This window comes from Sipha flava, unplaced genomic scaffold (assembly GCF_003268045.1).
Source record: "Sipha flava isolate LNK unplaced genomic scaffold, YSA_version1 224_pilon_pilon, whole genome shotgun sequence".
NCBI classification, from domain to species: Eukaryota; Metazoa; Arthropoda; class Insecta; order Hemiptera; family Aphididae; genus Sipha; species Sipha flava.
Window position 1 is genome coordinate 249,734 of NW_020272857.1, and position 26,190 is coordinate 275,923.

A 26,190-nucleotide genomic window follows, 5' to 3' on the forward strand; every position below is an offset into this window, starting at 1 on the left:
ATATTTCATATCTGTTGATCAAGTTGACAAGCAAAACGAATTAACTTTGCGTGAAACAGTTAAAATTATATCTGGAGGTCAAGGATTTTTGAGTTGTATATGTAAAAGTACTTGTCAAACTAAACGTTGTGCTTGTTTTAAAAGTAGTATTAAATGTATTAGCCGTTGCCATAATTCATTAAATTGTTTAAATAAATAATTATTAACTTTACGATAAATTATATTATATATAAATTATTAAAATTATTATATAATTTATTTAATTACCTACATATTACTACACGTATTATTAATTATATCAAAACTAAACTTAATATAATATACTTACCATATTACACAATATAACAAACAAAAATTATTATAAAACTTTAATAAATATGAAATATAATTTCGGTACACAAAATTAACGACCAAATTGTGAAAAAAATTACACGATGTTAAATTGGAACGACCGTTCCATGAAATGGTCAATTTCACTAAGTGGCTACGACATATATATATAAATATAATATTCATATTTATTATCAGTGATAATCGTACTAAATCTCAACACTGATTTAAATTTACTATTCGTATTCATATATTCATTGTTTTCATAAATTGAACGTAGGCAAATAGTCACGAACATTTTACCATTAAACGATACAAGAGCACATTGAATTTTTAATATTCAGTGCATTTAAATTCGACCTGTTAAACGGAACTATGGATATCGTGATGTCATCATAACCTATAGTATTTAGTAAATTTAGAGATAAAACGAAAAATTTATGGAAAAAAAATAGTGGTGCCTTCTTCGGTCCAGTTTTCACCGGTAAAATACGATTGAGAACGTAATTTTTGGTAACACGATTGAGAACACTCAAGTTATTTTTTCGAACGTTGCCAAATGTAATCGATCGATAGTTTGAACACAATAATCTGTTGATATTTATCGGACTTTTATCGGATTAGCTGGATGTTAATCGTAACTTAGATACCAGATACGAGAAAATGACGGTTAAGCTTTGCAGTCGTTACACAAACTAATCGTCAATACGAGTATAATATACTACATAGCATATTTGTTAAAATGGAAAAGAACGAAATTAAAATTATAAGAAGCGAACGAGGTGAAGACCTAATATTATTAAAAAGTAATAAATTTTATAAATTCTACATATTTTAAATTTTTTATTTATATTATTATATATATTACATATTATTTGGCACTTATTTGTATACGATTATAATTATTAATTTATGACTTTTTTCAAGAATATTTATTGTATGTATACTGAATTTTTCAAAAGTCAAATAAATGATATGGCAAACTATGGCAACGTTGTACATAAATTTGTTCTCAATCGTATCGTTTTTTGGGATTTTTTTTAGGTCGGTGGTAAGTTCTATGTTAATTTTAAGTGTTCTCAATCGTTCGGCCAAAAAGGTTAATGTTCTCAATCGTTCGATAGCCGTTTTCACCGTGTTTATATCAGTGTTTCCTGACATGAGGGTTGTGAACACGTTTGTCGTCACGCTCAGTGGTCATTAAGTGTTTTTTTTTTTTTTTAAATATCTATACCAATGGACTTTAATCTTTTTAACTCATGACCCACTTTTCTTATCGTACATTTTTCGTAAGAGTTACCCGTTTCCACCATAGCCCTTTTTCATCAAAAACAAAAAATGTACGGTTCCCGTTACCGTCAAAAGCCATTTCCGCCAAAAAAAAGTTTGGAAGCCATTGGTTTTAATTTTTAAGCAAAATTGAATATATGTTATGGTATGTGTAAAAAATATTTGTAATATATTAATACAATCATAATCTTCGATAATTGTTGATAATCGTCGATAATAACAGTTTAGATATTATATTATCAAAATTAACAGTGCTCAAAATAATATAAAAAAAAAATTAAAAAAAAAAAACAAAAAATATTAAACCATTTAAAAACTACAGAAGACCCAATTACAAAAAAAAAAAAAAAATTCAATGAAATTAGTAGATACACTTTTGTCAAAACTGTTTCCTTTAATTATAAGATTTTTTAAAACCTGACCTATACTTACGAATGAAATATTTTAAAACTTGACATATACTTGTATTATAATTTATATTTTTGGTGACATTTTTAAATATTTAAAAATTACGATATATGTTTTTTCATAACTCTATCGAGACAATATTTGACATATACTTATTTTATACTTTATAAATAGTTAAAAAGAATGGACATATTATAATTAGTGGTGGGCATATCCGGATTTCAAAAATCCGAATTATCCGGATTTCACGGATTATCCGAAGTATCCAGATTATTCAACTCGATTTTGCTGTTCAATGACTCATTTTTATATACTAATAATATTTTAATAATATAACATTTTGTTAAATTTTCATTATAATAAAATAATTTATTTTATCATATATTAAAAATATTTGTAAGTCTGAAGTCACATAAAAAGCAAATCCATAAATCCGGATAATCCGGATTTGGATATCCGGATACTCGGATAATTCAGATATTCGGAATTCATGCCCATCCCTAATTATAATATGAAATTATGTAATATTATAAAAACAAATAATAATAAAATAATAAAAAATACAATATAATTGTGCCTATATTCGACTAATACGAGCATATCATTATTATCTATTTGTACTTGTATTGAAATTTAAAATGAAAGAATATGTAACTATTGTATATGGTTTCCAAACGTCTTTTCACAAAAATATATTTTGGCGGAAACGGGAATCATACCTTTTTTTGTTTTTGGCGAAATAGTGCTATGCGTAAATTAGGGAACTGGATTTTTGGTGGAAACGGACATGCCCTTTTTCGCGACCCAAAAACCAAAAACAAAATTAAAATTGCTTAAATGTATGCCATAGTAGGAGAGCTTTTATAACTGAATGAATTCAAATTTATATTTGTTTAGACATCTAGATTATATTTAATTTGTATTATAAGTAATAATACAAAAAAAAAAAAAAAATCATGTGATATTTGTTCATCATTTTTTTCACACGCAATACTTCCCCACTGAGTTTAATTTCACACAATGTAGTTAAAAGATAAATTACATGTAAATTACTTGTATGAATTATGTGGACTATTCCTATACTTTTATTTTATTTAATTGTTCATTTTTTTTTTTTTTTTGACTTCAATAAAGGTTATTAGTCAATTAGTCAATAGATGTTAAATATTATATGTGTAGGTGTACGGTTTAAAATTTAGATTTACTAATAATATTTGTGATACTTAAGAATGTGATAATTTTCAGAGTTTAGGTTTCGACAAGTGCGTATTTAGGTATATTATGTACACTCCTCCTCCACTACGTGTTAATGATTTTGTGTCACATATTGATTGAAACTCTTTTCTAATTAAATAGGAGTCTATGAGAGAGGAGTGTTATTTCTTATCTTATACAAATATAAAATAAAACAGTTTAATCGAAAATTATTTTATCTGATATTATATGAAATACATAATATAATATATGTAAATATGAATTTTTAAAATCTTTAACAGAAGTCTAATCGTGAGCCACCAGTTGAAGACCACTGTTTCATAAGGATCGAGAGAAAAAACGAAAAATTAATATCCAACTGGAATTTTTTTTTGTTACGACTCGCTATTAGATTTAAATATGAAAACGGGGGAAAAAGGTTTTTTTTTTTATTTAATTTGCTACTGTCTGAGACATAACAGAAATAAAATTAAGTGGTAATACATGGTAATCTATAAAACATACATTTATATTAATCAAATTAAGAAGACTGCGGGAATAATAAAATTAATGTTGGAGTTGAAATGATATGGGTAAAGCAAGAATTAAGGATAAAATTTGAATTGCGAATGAGATAACCTAGGGTGGATAGGAATGAAAAAAGGAGATGTCTACTAGGAGGAAAGAGACAATGAAAAATGATACGGTTGAAATCTATGTGGTGTGGGGTGCATTGAGGAGATGAGTTAAGGAAGAGTTTAAAGGAATGATAGTAGACTGTGGCCAATTTGAAGACGGGTAAATAATGGGAGAATAAGTTTTAAATGTAATAATTTTAATTTACCATTAAAAATCAAGAAAAAAAGAGTCGAGCGTTTTAAATCTAAAGCAATCGGGGTGGAGGAGCCGAGAATAAAAAAAACATATTAATCGCTCACGTACCTGTCGATGGAAATGGCCATTAGTGTAAACACGCTAGCGCATATGGACAGCACTGCCACGAACTGGCTGATCTTGCAGTAGGCCGTGCCGAAAGACCAGTTGCTGGTCAGCATGTAGCTGAAGTTAACGGACACGTTGAGCGTGGACACCATGGCGTCCGCTATGGACAGGTTGACCAGAAAGTAGTTGGTCACGTTTCGCATCCGCTTGTTGGTCATCACGATCCATATGACGATTAAGTTGCCACCCGTGGCCACCATGATCATGGGTACGAACAGCGCGGTCCACGCCAGCTGGTGCCACCACGACAACTCGAACTGGTTGCTGTCGGGCCACGCGGCATCCGCGCCCGTCCCGTTCCCGGTCGAGTTGGCAACGCCACCGCCGCCACCGCCGAAGTCCGACCCGTTCATCGTCCCCGACCCTCTAGAACACGTCAAACACAAACGACACGTTAGTCAGTGTATAGAATGTATAATAGTCATGTTAGTATCATAATATAGGTACCTAAACTGATATATAATCAGTGACATAGACACAATTTTTTTCTATTGTGGGGGGGGGGGTGGTTAACTATAATATTATATAATATAAAATAAAAAAAAATACTTGTATTTGTATTCAAATACTTAGTGAGTATTCGTGAAATACATTTTTATAATAGTATTTTATAAGTATTTTTAATACTTTTTTATTCGAATATTAGTATTAGTATTTTAATACTTTTTCAAAAGTATTTTTTACAAGACTGATGAAAATATTCATAAATGATGTGTAAATATTTTGGTTTTTTCGTATTTTTCTATTGAAAAAGTCGTTTTGTTTTTTGTATGACAGTGAAAATTAATTTTTGAACATTCAAATGATCATTATTTTCAGTAAAATAAAATTTTTATTATTACTTTATGAGTAAAATGTTGAATACATCTCATATGCCGATATTCGAATAAATAAAAAAAACCAATAAACAATAACATTACGGTATTACGTTATTGGTTTTCCTTAAACAGCAACGGAGAGAGTAACGCGTGTGCCTCTGTGTCATCTGAACAGGGTGCATGGACTATAAGTACACGGACTCCGGGCACACAGCGTCTGCGGCTTTTCTCGAATAACGAACTGCGGCCAAGAGCTAATGCGAACGAACGTTCTACGATATCTAACGACTCGCAATCAGGGGCAGAACTAGGGGGTGGAAGACGAGGATTCATCCCCTGTCGTACAATTTTAGAGGGTGTAATTTTTATAATTATTAACAACTAATTTGTTGTATTTAACTTTAACAATAAGTATGATTGTATATTAATTATTAGAAAAATATTCTTGAGAAGAGTATTTCATTATTGGTCTATGATAGGGCGTAATTTTAACATTTTCTCCGGGCGTAAAAATGCCTAGTTTCACCTTTGCTTGCAACGGTCGTCCGGTATAAAGAGACGACTAGGACACTTATGCGGTGTGTGCGTGTGTACAATACCGGCAATCAGTACGCCCACACGCGCCCCGCGACGGGTGAACATTAACGTTGGGATAGTGCGAAACGAGAAAAATAACCAAAAAAATCCCGTTTCAATCGAAACATATACGGTAAACAAATCTTGACGCGTTGCGTTACTTACTGGACCGCCTTCGCGTCACGTCATCACTGTTTCTTGTAGTTTTTCAAAACAACCCATCGGATGAACGCGATTACTTTTTGCCCGTCAATCTCCCCTTAAGTCGACCCGGCCGATATAGAGCCAAACGACAATTCTTTCGAGGCTTTCGAGAAGAAAAAAAATCCTATACATTCTCAAACATCTACGTAATATCCTGCGATTACATTGAATACTTGGTTTTCGCATCTGTACGCAACGGACGCAAAAAAAAAAATCTTCTTCCGTTAAGACACGAATCAATGCTTCCGAATCGGTACGTCGTGCATAAATATTGTACAATAATAATAAGTTGTCGACGATACAACAACAATATCAGTTAGGTTGGGTTAAGTTCGACCCTCGCTACCATTGACTATTATAAACGTTTATTGATTTTTACATTCTTACATTGTTTTTTATATCAAATGACAGAATTACCAATACCGAGTAATTTTCAGAATTATTTTTTTTTTTTCGTTTATTGTTTTATCAACATGATTTAAGTGATATACTTAGGTATACATTTTATTATATGTATATTTAACGCTATTATTTGATTTAAGTTGTGAGTACACGCCTAACTATTACTTTACACCGGATATCGTATCCAGTGCCGGATCTAAATCTCAGGAGACCGGGGGGTTCAAATATCAATTATAGACCCCTAAAAATAAAAAAAATTGTTCAACATAACACATATATTTATTTAATATATTTTGTTGTACTAAATAAATAAAAAATAATAATAGTAATTTATTATTAATTAATATTATTAATATTTATTTATTATTATTTATAATTAAGTACCTTAACTATTAGGTAAATTAAAAAAAAATAACGAAACTGACAATTTTCAATTTTTTTCTAGAGACCCCGGTGCATTCCATGCACATCCGCTAAATCCGGCAATGACCAGGTCACCGCAATATAACTTATAAGATACAATTTTTCTTATCTTATATTAAATTATAAGTTGTAAAGATTGTTACATATTATTAATGTCTACTCATGTAATATGGATATTGCTGAGTAGACATCACGTTAATTTACATGTTATTACATTAAGTCGTGGTAGTTCTGCTACAACGTTCGTCCGAGGTAGCTGAACTCCATAGTCCGTAAGTCTAATTTATATATGTATATTAAATAATAACTAAAACTAAATCAATCTACATTTATTTGTAATATCAAGATCTTTCCTCTTATGCTCCCGAGCTACGGGATAATATATTCATAAGGACTAGAAAACCTTCCCTGAATATCATATATTTAACTGGTCATCCCCGACCACGTTACAAAGTGATTCAAATTTAAATTTCTAGTTACAAATTAGTAAATAAAATACTCTGAAATATTAATTCTATAAATACTAAATGTTATGATCGTACATTTATACTCCAATTTAATTATTATTTCGAACTAAAATTCAAATTATTTCATTTTTATGAGCTGTTATTCTTATATAGTTTACCTTTATGTGCAATTTTGCGAACATTTGACCTTGACTTAAAAGAAGTATTTATTCTTACTGAAACCACTGTTTCTAATATTAAAAAATTACGTAAAAGCATAACTTTTTAGTTTCAAATATTATTTAAAGATTATCTAAAAAATTTTCAACATATATTTATACAAATAAATTGAATATAGAAAATGGTTTAGAAAAACCCTCTTAAATTTGATTTTGTTTTCTGATTTATAGTATTATAATTTATAAGCTAAATTTAACAAATATTTTTTAATACACAAATGATGCACTATTTATATTATTTATATTCTATAAAAAATATCTCATTTTTATATTGATTATTATAAAAATAATACAAAACATTTCAACTCACCCCCCATAATTCAAAATTTTTGAGCATGCCTCTACATATATTTATACATTGACTCAATAGGAAACAAAAATAAACCCTTAATAATGATGTGGGTGGGTTAAGTGGGACGAAATATAAAACACAAAATCCTTCAATCCCCACACATTTTTGTACATAATAATACAATTATACAAAGACCCGTTGGTTTATATAAAATATAAAGCTTATAAAATATATATATTTTGCATGTAGTTATAGCGAAATATTTACACAGCTCAGAGGGTTGTACCGCCGTCCAATCTAGCTTAAACTACAAGACGGTACATTATTTACTGTATATTATATGTAGTTACAGAAAAAAGATTCACCCGAAATTTCCATTGGATTCTTATCCTAGTCATCTATACAAACGCAGACACGACTACACTATTTAATTATAATAACCTAACCAATTAATATTAATTATACATTATTATTTATGTATAATTTTATAAATAACCGATTAATTAATAAAACCATCTGTGTATTGTTGATCTAAAATGTTCTTTTATAATTTCACTGTAAATGACATTGTACTTGGGGTTCAATTTATTTCAGTATAAAATATTTCGAATCTGAACCACAAACAGTTTTTCACATGCTTCGCTGACCTTTGTCAACTCTGTGTAAATATTTTTCTGAAATAGCCATCATTATCATAGCGTTTTACAAAGAGATTCGAATAGTATAATTTTTGGGGATCGCAGCGAGTTAGTCAAGTTTTAAAACGAACCTCCATCAAAACTTTTTCAAGACAGCTGGTCCATCCAAACATAACACTTTTCGAAACATCACATTAAGTACTTCAAATAATATAGCTGAAGATTTCGGGTCACATTCAACTTATTTCACTGATAAAAGTGTACATAACTTCGTTTTAAATTCAAGCTGTTTTTGTTGCTATCACGAAACTTGGTATTACAAGACTGAATAATGTTAAAATATAAGCTAAAAACAATCTTTACTAAACTGGATTGAATACTGCTTTGATTACGAATAATGAAACAGTACAGTATTAAAATTATAACTGATTTAATGTTTTATATATCTACCTAAGTAAAAAGTTTCTAGAGGATAATTTTTAACATTAAAAAAAAAAAAAAAAAAGTCTAGATAATAAATTATAATACAGTACAAAAATTATTTTGATCTATTCTGCTTACTTGAGTTTTCGACCCATCTAATAATATGTTTTAAAATTGAATCCATTATTATAATCGTAATTTAACGTCAAAATCTAATTTTTACGAACATTTAACAATGACGAAATAGTACAAAGGTCAATAGCATCAAATTAAGATATCGTTTGTGTGGAAAATATTTTTACAAACAATACGCGTTCGGAAGTTTATATTTTTCCAATTGAACGTGCAACTTTTAACATCGTATCGATATAAATTACATATAACTGGCGTATACTAAATAAAAAAAAATGAAAAAAAAAACGAGAACAAATATCATTTTTTCCCTTAAAAAAAATGATTTTATAATCGTTTGATGTTGGCTACGAACGAAAACTCTTAGCTCTTATCACGCGGATGTCCATAGTGGTAAAATTTATTTATTGACATCGTTCAAGTGGCAACTTAAAATGGAAAAACACAATCTTTGCGTAAAAAATAACTACGACGTCTTTATTGAATTAATTACGTGTTGAACGAATAATACGAAATACGTTTCGATGCTGCGTTTAACAGGAAAACTGTATAGTAATAATAACATACGGCCTACCACATATTCTTACGTCTTCTTGTTGAACATTACACTTGTAGACAGGCGTACAATAGTGAAGGATTAAAGACAGATGTGGTAGATGAGGCTACAATTATAATGGTGAAGGGTCGACGGGCCGATGACCAATGAGCCGACACAACAATTTATCTTTCGATCATTTTTACATTTTTAATTATGTTCTCGTATCTGTACTTATCTCGCGAACGATACAATTTACCCTTATCATAAAATGAACGATGGATAGATTTTTAAAACATTAGATTACTGCATATAACTATGCCGTTCATGAACTATTTTAAATTTTTAATATTTTCACTAGTTTTTTTTTTTTTTTTTAATATCCAAATATTTTGTTCATAATTTTTCACGAATGTACAAAAAAGATTTTATTTTTTTACGTTTAGTTTATTTGCAGCTCTAATCGTACTATAACTGTTTATAGTATTGTTTGAAACGATTTATTATTACTTGTACACGTAGGGTTACACAGGTAATGGCCGATAAGTTGAATAAATTATAGTGTATGTATGAAAAATTAAATTAATAAAATATACTGGATCATAATTAAACCTTGACACACCTTCGCATAGTACAACATATTAATAAACGCATGCTGTTGTTAACAATAATACACGAGTACACATATTATGACTAAAGTAAATATCAAGACTATTTGGCCGATCAAGTTTCCAATTTAATAATACCTTCAATTATTTCCTCTACCACAACGTAAATTTAACAATGTACCCACGTATAATATACACTCATATATATATATATATATATATATCATATGAGTATATTTTACATTGTATAATACAAACATAATATATTTAAACATATTTGACTTATGGTTAACTCAGTGAATCTACTTAGTAGAGGGTTTAGGAGTTTAATCCATTCACCTTGAAATATTTTTACTTGCATTTTTTTATATTCTTCTATTTGGGAAACTTTAGTGCTTTTCTTAAATCCCTTCATATGGAAACTATAAACCTTCACTAATTTTTAAGTTTCATGTGACAAATATTATGATTTATATGGGATTTATTGAAAAAAAAAATTTGTTTTTATTATTTTAATCCCTTGTTGCTTACTAGAAAAGCTTTATATATTGTTATGATAATGTCAAAAACTAGATCTGAAAATATGATTTAAAAGTGTTATACATTTATTCGTTTCTTATTGAATCGAACTCCAAGGAATACAGTAGCATTATAGTCGAAAAACGAAAAGTAATATAATAACAATTTGAAACGTTGAAAATAATAAGGGTTTCCAATCATAGAATCAATCTACTCGTCATGATAATCTATTAATATGTTCGAATACGACGATATATTATCGCATTCAAGAAACAACTTTGGACTAAGAATCCATGAAAAACCAACAAATGGATACACAAGTTTGTTTGAAAGCGGATGGCTGTCACTGTTTGTCTAAAATTCCTCACGATTTCCTCGATAACTACCGAGTATTGGTGAAAAATGAAAATGAAAAAAAATCGGAAATATAGGGTACGGTACGTCCGTATTCAATTTCCAGTCCAAAGAGGCTCCATGGGATAAAATTATTTGGTAATTGAAAGAGGGAGAAAAAGCACATGAGATATTATATGAAACCAATTTCTGCCTTAAGAAACCTAAAAAATAGTATAAACATTTTTTTCATATATATTTTTGTTCTATTTTTATCATCGCTCTCCAATTATTTCATTTGACCATTTGAAAAATTTACAAAATTAATTTTTTGGATACTGGCTGTTGACGTATATTTAAAATAAAAATGCTCTATACGTAGATATTTATATAGACTATGTGTGATATAATAGTGCAATAATTATGTCGTTCGTTCATTTTGAAGCGGTAAGGAAAGTATTTTTTCCGATCTAATTATTAAAGTAACCAGCTGTTTCTACATAACCGACGAACAATTTTCGTATGCAGTCAGTTACGAAGTACAATGTGAATAGATAAATGTTTTATACTAAAAAACATAAAACATGATGAATGAGTTATGAGAAAAAACACAGTACTAATATTGTGTATAGTTTTATTTAAATTATTTATTTTTTATACTCTATAAACGCGTCTACACTCTACAAGTGGAAACGAACAGCTATTGATTTATTATGTTATTGATTATGTTTATTATTTTGCTTATTTTATTGCACTCGTTAATTATATTACAGTTGACACCAGTGGTTAAAGTGGGGGGAGACAAAGGGGGACGGAATCCCCCTTCTTATTTAAGGTAAGATTATATGTCCTCTTTAATTTAAGTCACCAAAAGTCCGGGTGGACCTTTAATGGCATTGGTCACTAAAATACAATAATGAATAAACAATACTTATTATAATATTACAATATTACATGAAATTCATTTTTTTTGATGAATTTGAGCAAGTGGAAAAAAGAAATAATATGTAGTTATAATAAATAAAGTACTTATATTTATTTGTATTTATATATTACAGTACTAATGTATTTCAATTTATTTTTACTGAGCAGTCATATGTATAGAATTATTTTTCTTTGGGGGAAATTGTTTTTACACCCTATGAAAATAAATTTTTTAAGAACATATATGTATAACAAAAGAGGCTTAGACCTCTTGGGTTTTCTAAAAAAAGTTAGTAAGATTTAGAATTATGTAGGGCAACGCTCCTCAATTTTTGATACATACAGTCCCCCCACAACATTTTTCCCACTTTAACCACTGGTTGACACGTTATCAGTGTTTAATAATTTGAATAATTTCAATACAAAATCAATTTAACATTTTAACTACTAGCTATTGGTTAATCGTAAATGTACATGTATTGATATTGTAAAAAAAAAATGTAATTGATCGGTAGTGGTAATATTTTGTTTTGATGATGGGCGGATCGAGAGAGATTTTTTCGTTAATAATTAAAGGGCCCCGTCAGTGTAATCCTATACTAGCGCCCATGATCAGAATTTTCCTTCCGACATGTCCGAACGCAAGAACCGTAACAACAATTACTACGATATTGTGATGTCCTGCATTGAAAAATAAAAATCTTGGTTGCAATTATCAGAACGTGGTTTGTACTACCGAAATCGTTGGTTGTACCAGTGACAACCACGAGACAAGTTATAACTATAATACATTTTTGGTAAAATGTTGTAGCTGTCGATATTTACTATACCAATATTTTTGTTCCATAATCTTAACATAATTATGATTGACGATACCAATTGGTGTTTGACAGGATCGTTTTTGATAAAAATTACTGAATTTATTTTTTCCATGCAATTGCTGGTCGCTGCGTGGTCAAACGGACGACGGAGATAGTATCGATCGTCTCGTTGATTTCGTCACGACGTAACAACGTTCGCAGAGAACGTTCGATGTAATCGAAATGGCCACGTGATTGGATGCGTTATTGTTATTTCGTTGATCGTCAGACTCGGTAAAAGTTTTAACAAACTAAGTTTTATTAAACCATTGAATTTGTGCTATGCGTTGTTGATTAAATTTCAATAACTGTATGCTTCTTTCTTTTCCAAGCGGAATGCAATAGTAAAAATGCTGCAAATCGATGAGTTACAACCCGCGGGCCATATGTGGCCCTCGAATCCTTTATTTTGGGCCTCTTCCAAAGAAGACTTTATTAAAAAAAAAAAAAAAAAAATCACAATAATAGTATAAAAAATTCGTTATATGATTGTATGCTCTTTATGTTTTTTACTACAAAACGTAGGTATACGTGCAATGAGTAACGTCCAAAATCATGAATAAATTCAGGTCACTACGTTTGTAGGTATCGTGTTTTTATAGCAGCCACAGAAAATTCGATTTCTTGTGTTGGGAGATCGTGGAAGTCATTATTAGCCGGCGATTATTTACTGCAGGTTTTATGGAATAATAATATTTGAGGCCCTTAGTGTTTTTATGAAAGTGTGAATTGGCCCGTCAACTACAAAAGGTTGGACTCCCCTGAGTTACAGGAGGGTCGTTTCGAAAATCAAAAACATTTAAAACAAACGTTTTAAAATGCTTCACTTCTTTGAAACGCATGTGCTCGGCGAATTCTATTTTCGTGAGAGACTTCTATTTTCCAAAGGTTTCATACTTAGAATCTTACCGAAAAATGTTATTTATTAATTATATTATATTAATTTATTGATAGAAATCTTTGTATTACAAATTAAATATATTGGAAAGTGGAGTACAAAGTAAATAAACTCAAACGTTCATGATACTAAAATACTCGTCATTTCTACGTCATTTTAATTCTCAGTATCGTTAATCCAATTTAAATATCAAAGATATACTTTGAACTATTTATACCTCCGAAATTATTTTTATATAAAACATTTTTGCTTTAGAAGTTTCTGGACCTTAAAATTGCAAATTTTTAGAAAAAATAAACTGTTTAAAAATGTAGTTATTATTAATTTCCGTGATCTCAATTTAAGTTTTTCAAATAGTGTTATTTTATAAGTAAATTAAACATAAAAAATTCTACTATTTCGTAAAAATAAGAATTTCCAAAATATTATTTCCTGAAAATTCGTAAATAAATAGAAAAATAATAATAAATAGATGAATTCTAATGAAAATTGTAGCTCTTTTTTTTATCTTCCTCAGTTCATCCACTCTATATTTACGTCATTATTTCAGCATTTCAAAGTTTAAAGTTAATATGAGCTTTTCAATTTACTTTGATTCTAAACTTTTTATAATACAACCTACATTGTTTGAGCGCTTAAAGTTTAAATTGTACAACTAATAACTATTAATTGAATCAGTGTACAATATCCGTGCGTAGGTATTTTAATTACCAATGATTAAAAGTTTTGATCCAAGCAATCGTGGGTTTTATCAAATTTAAAGAAAAATAAAATTAAAACTTGACGGAGAAATTAAATTTGTTGAACTAAAAAAAGAAGTCACCCGACGTGCATAGTTCCTAACAATCTTTCGATTGTGCTCAGTATGTTTGTATAATAAACTTTCAATTCTAAAATTACCATTTGGACACAATGACGGCCAACTTGAAATAAGTGAAGGCAATGAAAACTAATGTTAACATCATATAAATACCGCAATTACGAATAAAAACACGATTTCACTTGATTTCGTTTTGATTAGGAAAATCAAAGGAGAAACGTTCTCGTATATTTTTAACAGATGCTCCGATTGATTAAAAAACGCGTGCCAGTCAACGCGAGTTACTGGACATCCAGCAGAACGATTTGTATCCGAATCGAAATCAGAATTGACGTAAGTCTCTCCGGATAATTAACGCGAACACTTATAACGTCAACTCAAGCACCGCAGCGTTTTTAAGACGTTAACAATGTTTTCGCACTGATTGGCCGCAAAATGATTTGAAATTGAATCCATTGCTTGACGATAAATTCTATTTACGCCCCCCCCCCCCCTCGATGGACTATCCGATATCCGACACAGGGTTCGGTTTGAGAAGACCAAATCGTTCTACGTACGACGTACGTTCAACGATAACCGACATTAATGTTCTGTACGATTTCTAGAACGTGTTTGGCACACGTTCCGAATTTGGCGATGACTAGATACGTATTTTTTTTTATTTTTTTCTGCCGAAAAATTAATTACAATTACAAGATAACAAAAATTAAATTATTTCATTAAGAATAAATTAATAATAGCTGATACGTATACCAACTGAGCTAAGCTCGTGTCTGATGTACGGAGTTCTTATAAACTATAATTCTTATTGCAGTAAGATTATTAAATAAAATACTTAAACAATTAAAAATACGACTTAATTATTTAATATCATTGATGCACTAAACACCAAATATCATTGAACATATTTTAGTAACATATTTAACGTATACACATTAAGATAAGATCTAATAATTAGACATATTGACTTTTTAAAATTTCATTAATACACGTATTCTTATCTAGATCATTAACTATTTTATTAATGGCCTTTTCCATTTGATTTTTATTAACTATACATCGTTGGTATTATTAGATTGGTATTCACAGAAGCTTTTTATTAGACTTCACATTGTTACCTAAATTGTTGAATATACGTACGTCGTTTTGTCCGACCGTTTTCCGCCGTCGAATTGCATATTGCTCTTGGATTCGCGGAAAAGTTGCATCTTATGGATTCGGAACGGTCACGCGTCGTATGTATTCTATGCGCATCCACTCGATATTAATGCCGTGCGCTCTTGTACGAGAGACGTCGGCGAGAATAAATGTCACATTTTTACACGTTCGACCCGGTGGTGCGAAGTCGACAAATGCGCATATCGAACACTTATATCGGTGACGGCCATCGCGAAAGTTTTAAATTAATTTTTTTCCTCTTTATGAAATAATTCTTTGTCATAATATAATAAGATAACGTGTTTGGCTGAGAACGGATACAATATGCGCGTCCAATAATACAAGACAAACATTGTAATGATCGTAACCAAAAAAAAAAAAAAAATTGACAAAACTAGAGCAAATACGTTTTTTAATGTGCAACTATGGTTTTGTTGTTAATCATTTAAAATGAACAAGTTACGTATACTAAACTATACTCGCGAAACATCTTGCAATATTATGTGTTCCTTAATCTTGTCCTGTATTCATGTTTTTTTTTTTTTTTTGGAACAGGTTTTATATACTTAATATTACAATCCCAAAAAAATATAATTGTAAATATCTTTTTACCAGCAGTGAACAATAAAAAGTCACCAAACTTTTGAATTGTATGATGGAGAGAATCTGTAACATTTTTATAGACAATTTTAAAACTTTTTTTTAAGCACAAAAATATTTATGTTAAAAGTTTTTAAAACTTTAAAATGAAATAGTATTAAAAACAAAAAAAAGTTTTAAATTATAAGCATTAGAAATAATTCCTGTCGAGCACAATTTTATTCAATTTACGTTGTTGTTGTTTTTAACAGCTAATTCAAAATTCAAATGTATAGAAAAAAATGTATATTAAGTATGAAATGTTAAGGAAAAATCATATATATATATATATATATATATATATATATATATAAAGTACAGAATATTATAACTATATGTATGCATTTATATAATACGTAAAAATTTGATTTCAATTATGACACATTATTAGACGATGTTTGTGTTGGAATAAATACATTTTGTGGAAATTGTTCATTTGGTTTTTTTGTTTAGGATATTTTGATGAGCTATTTTTTTGAATAATCGTTTTGCCATCAATTTCAGGACTAAAATAAAGTAAGTAAGTAACTTTCCATAAGTGTAACTTATATTAGCAGTGTTATTAAAACTATAAAATTAGAATTAATATGATTTTAAATTATTAAGATTCTAAAAATTTAAATTTATATCATTTATAAAAGTGTAACCATGTTTACAAGTGTGAACTTCAACTAATCAAAAATTTAAATGAAACTATTTACTTAATATTTGAGTTGAAATGTAATCTACTTTTGATTAATTAACGAAAAACTTCCCTCATTAAAAGATATAATACTATAACTATTAGCTTTTACTTTTAACTTAAACATTAATAAAGTACCATTATTGTATTTAGACTTTGACTAAAACTTTATAACAAACAGAAAACAGTGTAAAAATAGTCACATTTAATTTTTTTCCATATTATGTATTTCATAAGATAATTTAAATTATTAGTGATATCAACTGAATTTGTTTGTCATGCGGAATACAATTAAGTGCTAATCGAAGATGATCAACGGTATACTTGTTTACTCATAACTATGGGAGATATAATCACTAAACTCAGTGCCGTAGCAATCAAACATTGCACCCGGGGCGAAACTTCATATTGCGCTCTTATGTATTTGTAATTTAAAAATATTATCCATATTAGATGTTATTTGTCAATGATTGCTTTAATTAATATGAAGGATGTTAAACATTTGGTAAATAAAATATACGACATTGACCGTTGTAATTTTTAACATTAAATGCAAGATTTTCATTTTTGCGCTCTTTCAGAAATTGCGCCCGGGGCGTAGGCACCTCTCGTCACCCTCTTGCTACGGCTCTGACTAAACCAACCAATAATCGACCAACATTTAAGAGAGAAAATAATTATATTTTTATTATTCTAAATAACATTTTGGCATAATGGAACAATTCGATGCCCTCTTGATAAATATTCTAAAAAAGTTGTAAATGTTTTTTTTTTTTTTTTATTTATTCTGCGTTTGGTAATATTGTGTTGAAAGTTATTTTTTGTACTTCGAAATTTATAAGTTATTGTGTTTTTTGCCATATTTAACGTTGATAATGAAAACATATCTGATAGTTTAGTATTAGCATGACAGAGAGTGAGTAGTAATATTATAAATCATTCTTAGTTTTTTTTTAAAAAAAATATATAGGTAGGCATAAAAAATAATAATCTAAGTCAACTATATATTTATATACTTATTGTACCTATAGTAATATAGTCATATGTCTTTAGGTGTATTGTGATGTGTACTATATTTTGAAGTTAAATAACTAGAGGAATTTTTATCACGTTTTTTATAATAATCTTGACATAAATAAAATGTATCGGTTTATTTTAATATACGTACATATTATTAATACCTTTACAAAGACGTCTGTAAATATTTTTTAAAGCAGGAAAACATTGAACCCAAAATGATAAATCAGAGGTAGGATGACCATAACAAGAGCAACATTAATTTTTAAAAAAATATGTAGGTGAGAGATGTGATATTTCTAAATCTGATATACCTACGAGTTATCACATGCTTTTGACATCAATTAAATGTCAACAAAATCTTTTTTAATTTCGATGTAGTTGCCTACGAGTATATCGTATTCAGACTAGAATTTGTTCAGATTAAAGTGATATAATATTTTATATCACTATTTTTCATCCATTATATTCTATTTTGAATGTATTCCTATAAATTTTGTAAATATAGTTAAATTATAATTTAAAATTTTTTTTTATTAATCACATAAAATCTTGGTGTTATTTTTAAATATTATATACAAGTAAAAAGAAAAAAAAATTTGAAAGCGATAGTTAAAAATTAAAAAAAAATCTTTCGTCAGCAATTTTCATATCAAACATTCTAAAAATATTTTTAGCATATTTCAAGTTTGTGGTCTACAGTACGTACTTGATTTATTCCATCTAATTAAAAATGAGAGTTATCTATGTGTCACGTATTTTAGGACTTTAATAATGGTTTATTTAGCCAATTTAGGTCATCAGCATAATATTAAATCCATTTCAAAAAAATGCCATGTGAGTATAGAAAATTATATTTATTGTGTATCGAAAAAATTATTATGAATATCATTATGAATTCAAATGTATATTTTATTGATATTGTTTAACTTTAACCCAAAACTAACAATAATTTACATTTTACTGTCAATAACAATTATAAGACAAAAATTACCTATTTAAATCGAAATTACTATCGAAAACAAACAAATGTCTAGACGCAATGATTCAAATGTATTCACAGAACATTTATAAAACTGGTAGTATAATTATAACTTATGATTAGAAACCAAGTAAATAACTAATAAATAACTGTTCTTTTATTATACGCTTATTTTCATATTATGGTTTGTTTTTGGTTAGCTTATTCTTAAATTAGTTTGTAAAAAACTAGGTGTCATTGCTAATCGAATGAAATATTAAAAATAATTTTTACTCATTACTTTTTGAACACTAAAAAAATTGATTATATTATATAATGCAACAATTTAATAAGTTTTTATTAAATATCTTCTAAACATAATAATGTAACAGTTAGATTGTAAACATTTTAAAATAAAAGCAAAATAAATAAATACATGATATCTATTGGATTGAAATTAGATTATCATAAAATAATATTGTTTGGTTTATGGATTTTGTAGAGAAACGGAATAATTCATTTTTAATTCATTCGATTTAAAAGCTTTATATATATAAGTTCTAATGTTATGTTCTTCTCGTTTGAAATGGTGTTATGTAAATTAAGCAAATACAAATAATATTAAAATCAAAGTAAATTTAACAGCTACTGCAAACAATAATGTTGTTGACGATCTATAAGGTCATGCATTTATGTTGCAGAAAAAAGTAAATCACCGACATAGACCAGAAATCCTACTCAATATTCCTTAGATGTTAATTAACTACTATCAAACATCCACTATTTCATAAAGAACTTGTATTATTGTTTAATGTTGTCGACGGGTTTTTTGTGTGTTTTAAATTTGACCAATTTACTACAAACTCTACTCCACAGGAACACTACAGTAATAATAATAATAATAATAATAAATATCGAAAATACCAAGAGTAAATAACGTAATTGAACAATAGAAATATGCCGAGTTAAACACAGTCAAATTATACCGATAATTATCTTTAAAACTGGAGTAGTTGGAGAAGGATTATTGAGAAAAAATAATACACCTTAGATTTTTGAAAATATGCAAAAAGTGGTCATATTGTCCACGGCACGTACAGTATGGAAGGTTACAGGAGACCCGTAAAATCATAGTCTACGACATTGGATTACCCGTCGTAGACTACACTACCGCCTATAAAAGGTAAGAGAAACAAAAATAATAATAATATAATTAATAATATTAATAATAATAGTTGACTTGTCATTATTTGCACGCCCAGGCGGAATTTTGGCGACAACGACGTATCGTATCATAGAACCCGTAGGACCACTCGAAATATATCATCGGGTGCAGTGACGCGTAAGTGCGCGTGTTACATCCCCAAAAACATTATTAATCATTATGCGCTCACGTAATGCGCATAACGCGAGTGGGCAGGTCGCAGGTTGTGTCCATAAGCCCTGCGCGTGCAGACGGCGGTGCGTAACATCGCACCGAAACATGTCTCCGTCGCCGCCCGCATTATGGAAATTAAGTACCGGCTCGTTTAAATAATCGTAACGTAACGTATTCGTATTTACATATGCGAGGAGAAAAAGGTACGCCGGCGGGGTGCGGCGTGGATTATTATTAAAATTATTGCGGCTGCTACCGTGACGTTTCGGATGCGATGCCGTCGGTGGTTTGCATTACACGAGTACGATAATCGAACGGCACACGCCTGCTTACACGGGGGTAGTACAATTAAACGTTGTTTTGTCGTACAGCGACCGAACGCCCGTTTTGCGATCCGCGGTGTCCTTGTGAACAGCTCGTTACTCTGTACAGCGTCTCAATGCAAAAGGATCCACACGTTTATCTTAAGAGTTACGTGAAGGTTGCGTCCTAGAATTGTTCTTTTCTGTTGAATAAAAGTCATCGAGAGAGACCTGATGGGCAGGAAGTCAATTACCGTACCATAAAAGTACCATGGTTATAATTTACTAGCGTTTACACAGCTAGTTCGGGTGAGTAACATTAACGGTGAGAATTATCACAACTACTTGTTCGACTATCGATCTTTACCGATCAGAAAAATATTTACGCTCTCGAGTGATATGCCGAGTTCCTTGTTATAGGTCAATGGTTAACCGCACGAATAAATACAATAATACCAAAAGCGTACACAGAAAATATTTTCGGGAAAGGTTTTAGATCGTAGATTTTCATAATTATATAATCTATATACCACTATTACTTTATAAAAATATATTTAATAATTTTCCTGAATTTTGGGAGGAGTTTGAACCCCTGAAATCCCCTTGTTCACGCACCTGCCAAGAGCCAAAATGTTCTTAGATACATATTATATTGTTTGATAATTTTTATAAATTTATATTGAAAAAATTAAAATTTATAGTAATAACAAAACAATGAGTAAATTGTAATTTTATAAATTAAACGCGAACCACATCTGACAATGACAAGAGCAACATGTGGCTCGCGAGCCGCAATTTGGCCACCCCAGTAATAGACCATTGGTTTAAATCGTGATTGCGTTTGTGTAAACACAACACTGTCGATGCAATGATATACAGTTGCTCGTCGTTATCTTTCTCTATCTTTCATCGATCAAGTAGGTTTCTGCCGTCGAGTTCAATCATAAAATCTTTAATCTGAAAAACTTAATCTTAATGCAATTTCATACTGGTTGGTTTTTTTTGGATATCTCCACACTCGATATGATCATCTAGGCGCTTGTTCGTTTCCCATTATCGTTCAAATAATTTTATTCTCGAAAAGTTAGTAAACTCGCACCGCACCATTTCGCAGACGATTTTGTTTCTGGTCAAAAATCGTTAGTTATATTTTTACACTTTATCATAATGATTTTCTAGTCGTTTCACTTGCACGAGCGTGAGGGTGTTGCAGGACTGGAGGACTGAGCCACCCGCATACATTTCTCTTTGTCATGTTCTGCCTGAAAATTATAGGTTACTATATGATATGGGCTTCGGTCGACGGTCCACGCTCTGCAGCAAATATATTTATATATACCATGGGGAACGAGCAGATCTACGACGTTACGAATACAACGCAGACCGAAACGTCTCCTCTATCTATGAAGGGATGCCGGACTAATTATGCAAATTCGTGCAAAAGGAATTACAATGAAGCGAAGTCCGAGATATTAGCAAAACTACTAGCAATAGCGAATGGACGGATTCCTTGTCAGGGCGCATGCACTACAGACGTAGCGACGTGAGGGCGAACTCGAAATAACAGAAACATGGATATTATGCCACGGCTGGACTATGATCGGATTGTTTAATTTTCGGAAGTTGCAAAAAGAATTTGATTTAAAACATTTGAACAAATTACGAGTACACCCTTTCTCTTCGTGTATTATTTTGAAATGTTAACTTTTGAGCCGATATGATGAGCGTAAGATTTCTTTTTACTTTTACGCTACGTCATGGAATTTTTCAATTATTACCGAAAGAAAATATTGCTTTGAAAAATACACCAATATAAAATAAGATAAGTGAGTTGTAATATTAATTACTTACGTTTGCGCAATCATTTCTAAACTGCTGATAAAATATGTCAAATAAAAAATTATCTACTAACACCTATAGATTTCCACAATTTTGCATATTTTTCACTAGACGTTACGATATTTTTCTGTCAATAAAATGCGTTAAAAGCATACATGATTTAAATAACGGAAGTTTTTCGAATTTTTCATTTTCAAACAATAATTTCATTTCCCGTTAGAAAATATGTCAAAAAAGGACATTTTAACCGAATCGTAAATATTAATACAAATATTTTTTGTTTTATTATATAACGTAATCGCACAATTTTCCCATTCTAGTCCGACATAACTATCAACTTGATTTCACAATGTGACAGCCCTCGGATCTTGTTTACTATCTTAGTATAAGAAAAAAAAAATAAAAAAAAAAAAAACTCGTATAAAATGGCAAATTAAAGCCTAAAATTTATTGAAAACGAAATAGTTTTTATTTAATTTTATTTTTTACGTAACCATTTTATTTTTTATGAATAACAATTAATTTCCAAATAATTTTTATAGAGGAAGATTTCAACAGGTATGTCAAATCTTAATATGTTTGTAGAACATTATATTTCAGGCCGTATATTTAACCAATTTAATTTGCATAACATATATTACACTTTTATAAAGAAACGGACGAAAACAGCATAATATTTTCCTGATAGTATCTACCAACTTCATTAGATACTTTAGAAGTCTACCCGAGTTACAAACAACAGTTTTTATTTTTGTAACAAAATATAAAGTATTTTTGAAAATTCGCTCACAACAATTACATTATAGTGTTCGAATAAAATCATATACGGTAAAAATAATAATGAAAATTAATTTTAAATCACTTATCTGAACACTTATGTGTATCATATAAATTAAGTTTTGAAGAGTTGGCGCATAAATTTTTTCAACACATTACGTTTCATACCATTCCTTTGTCTGTTTACTAGTATTAATATTTGCGTATAATTTGATGAACCAACAATGCATTTGTAATATTTGTCGTCGTATTCAATGTCTATACATGTCTATATCCAATAATAGATTTTCACTTAATTAACGATAATTTCCTCATCGCTTAAATCCTATTATATTTGCACGGAACAAAAAAAAAAATGATTGCAAGAATTATTCAAAATATTTCAAATTGTATATTTTTATATATACAAAACTTTTGATATTACAGTATTATACAGTAAAACTTACATAAAACTTACAACAAAACTTAGATAACATACATATTAATAACAAAATAGAAATTTACATTATTAATATTATCATATTGAAGTTTATTGAATAATAAAAACCACATAACCTTAGTTTATTCAAATTTTTTTCAACAATAGGAACTAATAATAAGGCGACGGAAGAATAAAGTTATTTTAATGTGAAAATGCAATTGCATTATAACTCAAAGAATATCTATTGTTGTGAAATTTGTTTATCAAAAATAGCGAAAAAGATGATTAGATTTCCATAACGATGAAACTTAAAAAAAAAATTGTTTCTATGAAAATACCTATTTGGTGGTTCAGAATACTTTTCACAATATATTTGGTTCAATCTGCAGGCATAGATAGCCTAGATCTTATCTAATATACTATAATTTCAACTGCCAAACTTATAAGTTTTCTATACTTATTCCATGTTCTCAATTTAAGTGGTGATATATATATAATGAAATAACTATGTTATGTTATGTGAAAGGTAGGCTGTTCAAAACGAATTATGGAACTTCAATATTAAACAAATTTTCATACAGCTGTTTTACATGTAACACAATACAATTTTCATTAATTGATTTAGTAAATTCTACTCACCACTTTTATTTATTTTTTAAATATTATATAATATGAATAAACGTTCTCTCCTTTGTTTTTTTTATTATAATTACATTTTTTTTTCAATTTGAGAACAAAATTATATAAAATTTTAATACATTTTACGGTTCAAATACTTCTTTGTTTTCTAATATACGTCACTAGCACATGCAAATCCCTACTGATATTTTTACGAAAAAGCTTTAATTTTAATTTTAAATATAAATTATGAGTTAAATTTGAAAAAAAAATCAAACATAATTTATATACACATTTTCTAGTGGAAAATTATCTTACTCGAGTATTTTATAGTGATATTATGCACTTAAGTAGGTATAAGAATAATATCACAGAAAATAGAAGCAAAGCTAATAATATTAACCGGTATTCATAAAATTAAATAACATAGGTACCATGCGTTTGACTTAACACTTTATAACTTATGATTATTTAAAGGATATTTTAACAGGTTCTAGGCCAAAATAACGAAACAATTCACCACGAATATAAAAATCGCGAGTTGATAATAGCAAAAATAAAAATAAATGAAAATAAAAATAAAAATAACATAATTATAATTCTTATAAATATAAACCAGAAAATAGATATATTCAGTTTTGGATTATGATTGGTTTCACATTGAGTTAATATTTTTTTTATTGTTTTATGAAAAACTTAATTATTTTATTTCGCAGACATATTGAAAAATAAGTTAGAAATAATGATATTTGAGGTTATTATTGAAAATATATTTTTAACTTTTTTCAATATAAAAAAATGTTTAAAATAAAACAAAACTTTATTAATTCAAATTATGATAACATAAAATGTGGAAATATAGTTTTTAATGTGAATTTAAAAAATTTACTATTTACTCGAGAACAGAGATTTTAGTTTTTCAATCAGTTTAAAGTTAATTTAAATTACATCTTCATTTTGCACATTTTTTGATATTAGAATAGTCATGATTATTTTAATAAATTTAAGAGTATTACTTTTAAAATCCATCATTATTATGTATTAGAATTTGATGTACAGTATAACTTTTAATTTAAACATAACTTGGACTAATATATTATTTATAAAATATATATTTCTCATTATTAATCGTTTATAAATCAGTCATTAGATCAAAACTAGATTACGGATGCTTCTATTCAGGTTCATCAGCTTATTCTCATCGCCGTAAACTTAATCAACTACAAACTTCTTGCATCAGATCTATTCAAAATGTGTATAAAAAAGAAAAAAGTATCGTTTTATTATTCCATATAGCAATACGCTTGCACGGAACAAAAACAAAAAATTTAACACTATAACGTAACGTATAGTAAAAAAAACTAAAAACACAGTTTTAGATGACTTTATATCGATTACATGAACAAATCAAAAACACTATGATTCACTATAGCACTACAATGTATAAGATGATAAGATAAAAAATTTATTTTTTGTCGTGATTATTAATTTTTTTATTTTTTTTTTTTTTATTTAATCCTATCGTAGTCGCTAAGAGTATTAACTTTTGTTTGTCTGTTGACAGCTCTCGACTCTAAATCAAATGAAAGTATTATTGATTGTACAATGATACAGATTTTTTTTTTCGAAAAAACTTTTATTCAATACTCCGGTATACGCGTGTATGATTATAGTTTTTTTTTTACTTTCATTCATGTACCATACATAAAGTCAAAACTTTACGAAAAAAGTCATCTAGACGATATTTGCTTGTTATCCATATTTTATTCCATAATGTGTGTATAGTGTGAAGAACTTCAGATAGATTTTCTGAAATCGAATAATATTGCAAGCTCAGTTTAATGCATATTAATGCGTCTTATTCTTTCATAAGTTTGTCTATAAATCATACTTTCAGTTACGCACACCATTCGGTTATTGTCAACGTTCGTGATTGATATTTTAATTTAAAATCAATGATTGTTCCTCTTATTATTCTACTTTCCATCTATATAATTGAATCATTAAAATTAATCGATTAAATAATGTATCACTAAATGAACTTTCAAACTTAATAAGTATTTTTTTTTCACTCACAACGTATT

At 28.8% G+C, this 26,190-nt stretch overlaps 1 protein-coding gene across 5 annotated transcripts in view; it reads right to left on the bottom strand.

Moving 5' to 3' along the window:
* Window positions 1-3,781: 3,781 nt before the first annotated feature.
* Window positions 3,782-26,190, bottom strand: part of LOC112683369 (tachykinin-like peptides receptor 99D) — a 108,246-nt gene continuing 85,837 nt past the window's right edge. For all 5 annotated transcript variants that reach the window (XM_025554379.1, XM_025554375.1, XM_025554378.1 and 2 more), the window contains one exon: window positions 3,782-4,590. In XM_025554379.1, the coding sequence (XP_025410164.1) occupies window positions 4,149-4,577 (429 nt within the window). In that variant the 5' untranslated portion in view covers window positions 4,578-4,590 and the 3' untranslated portion in view covers window positions 3,782-4,148. The remainder of the gene's footprint in view (window positions 4,591-26,190) is intronic.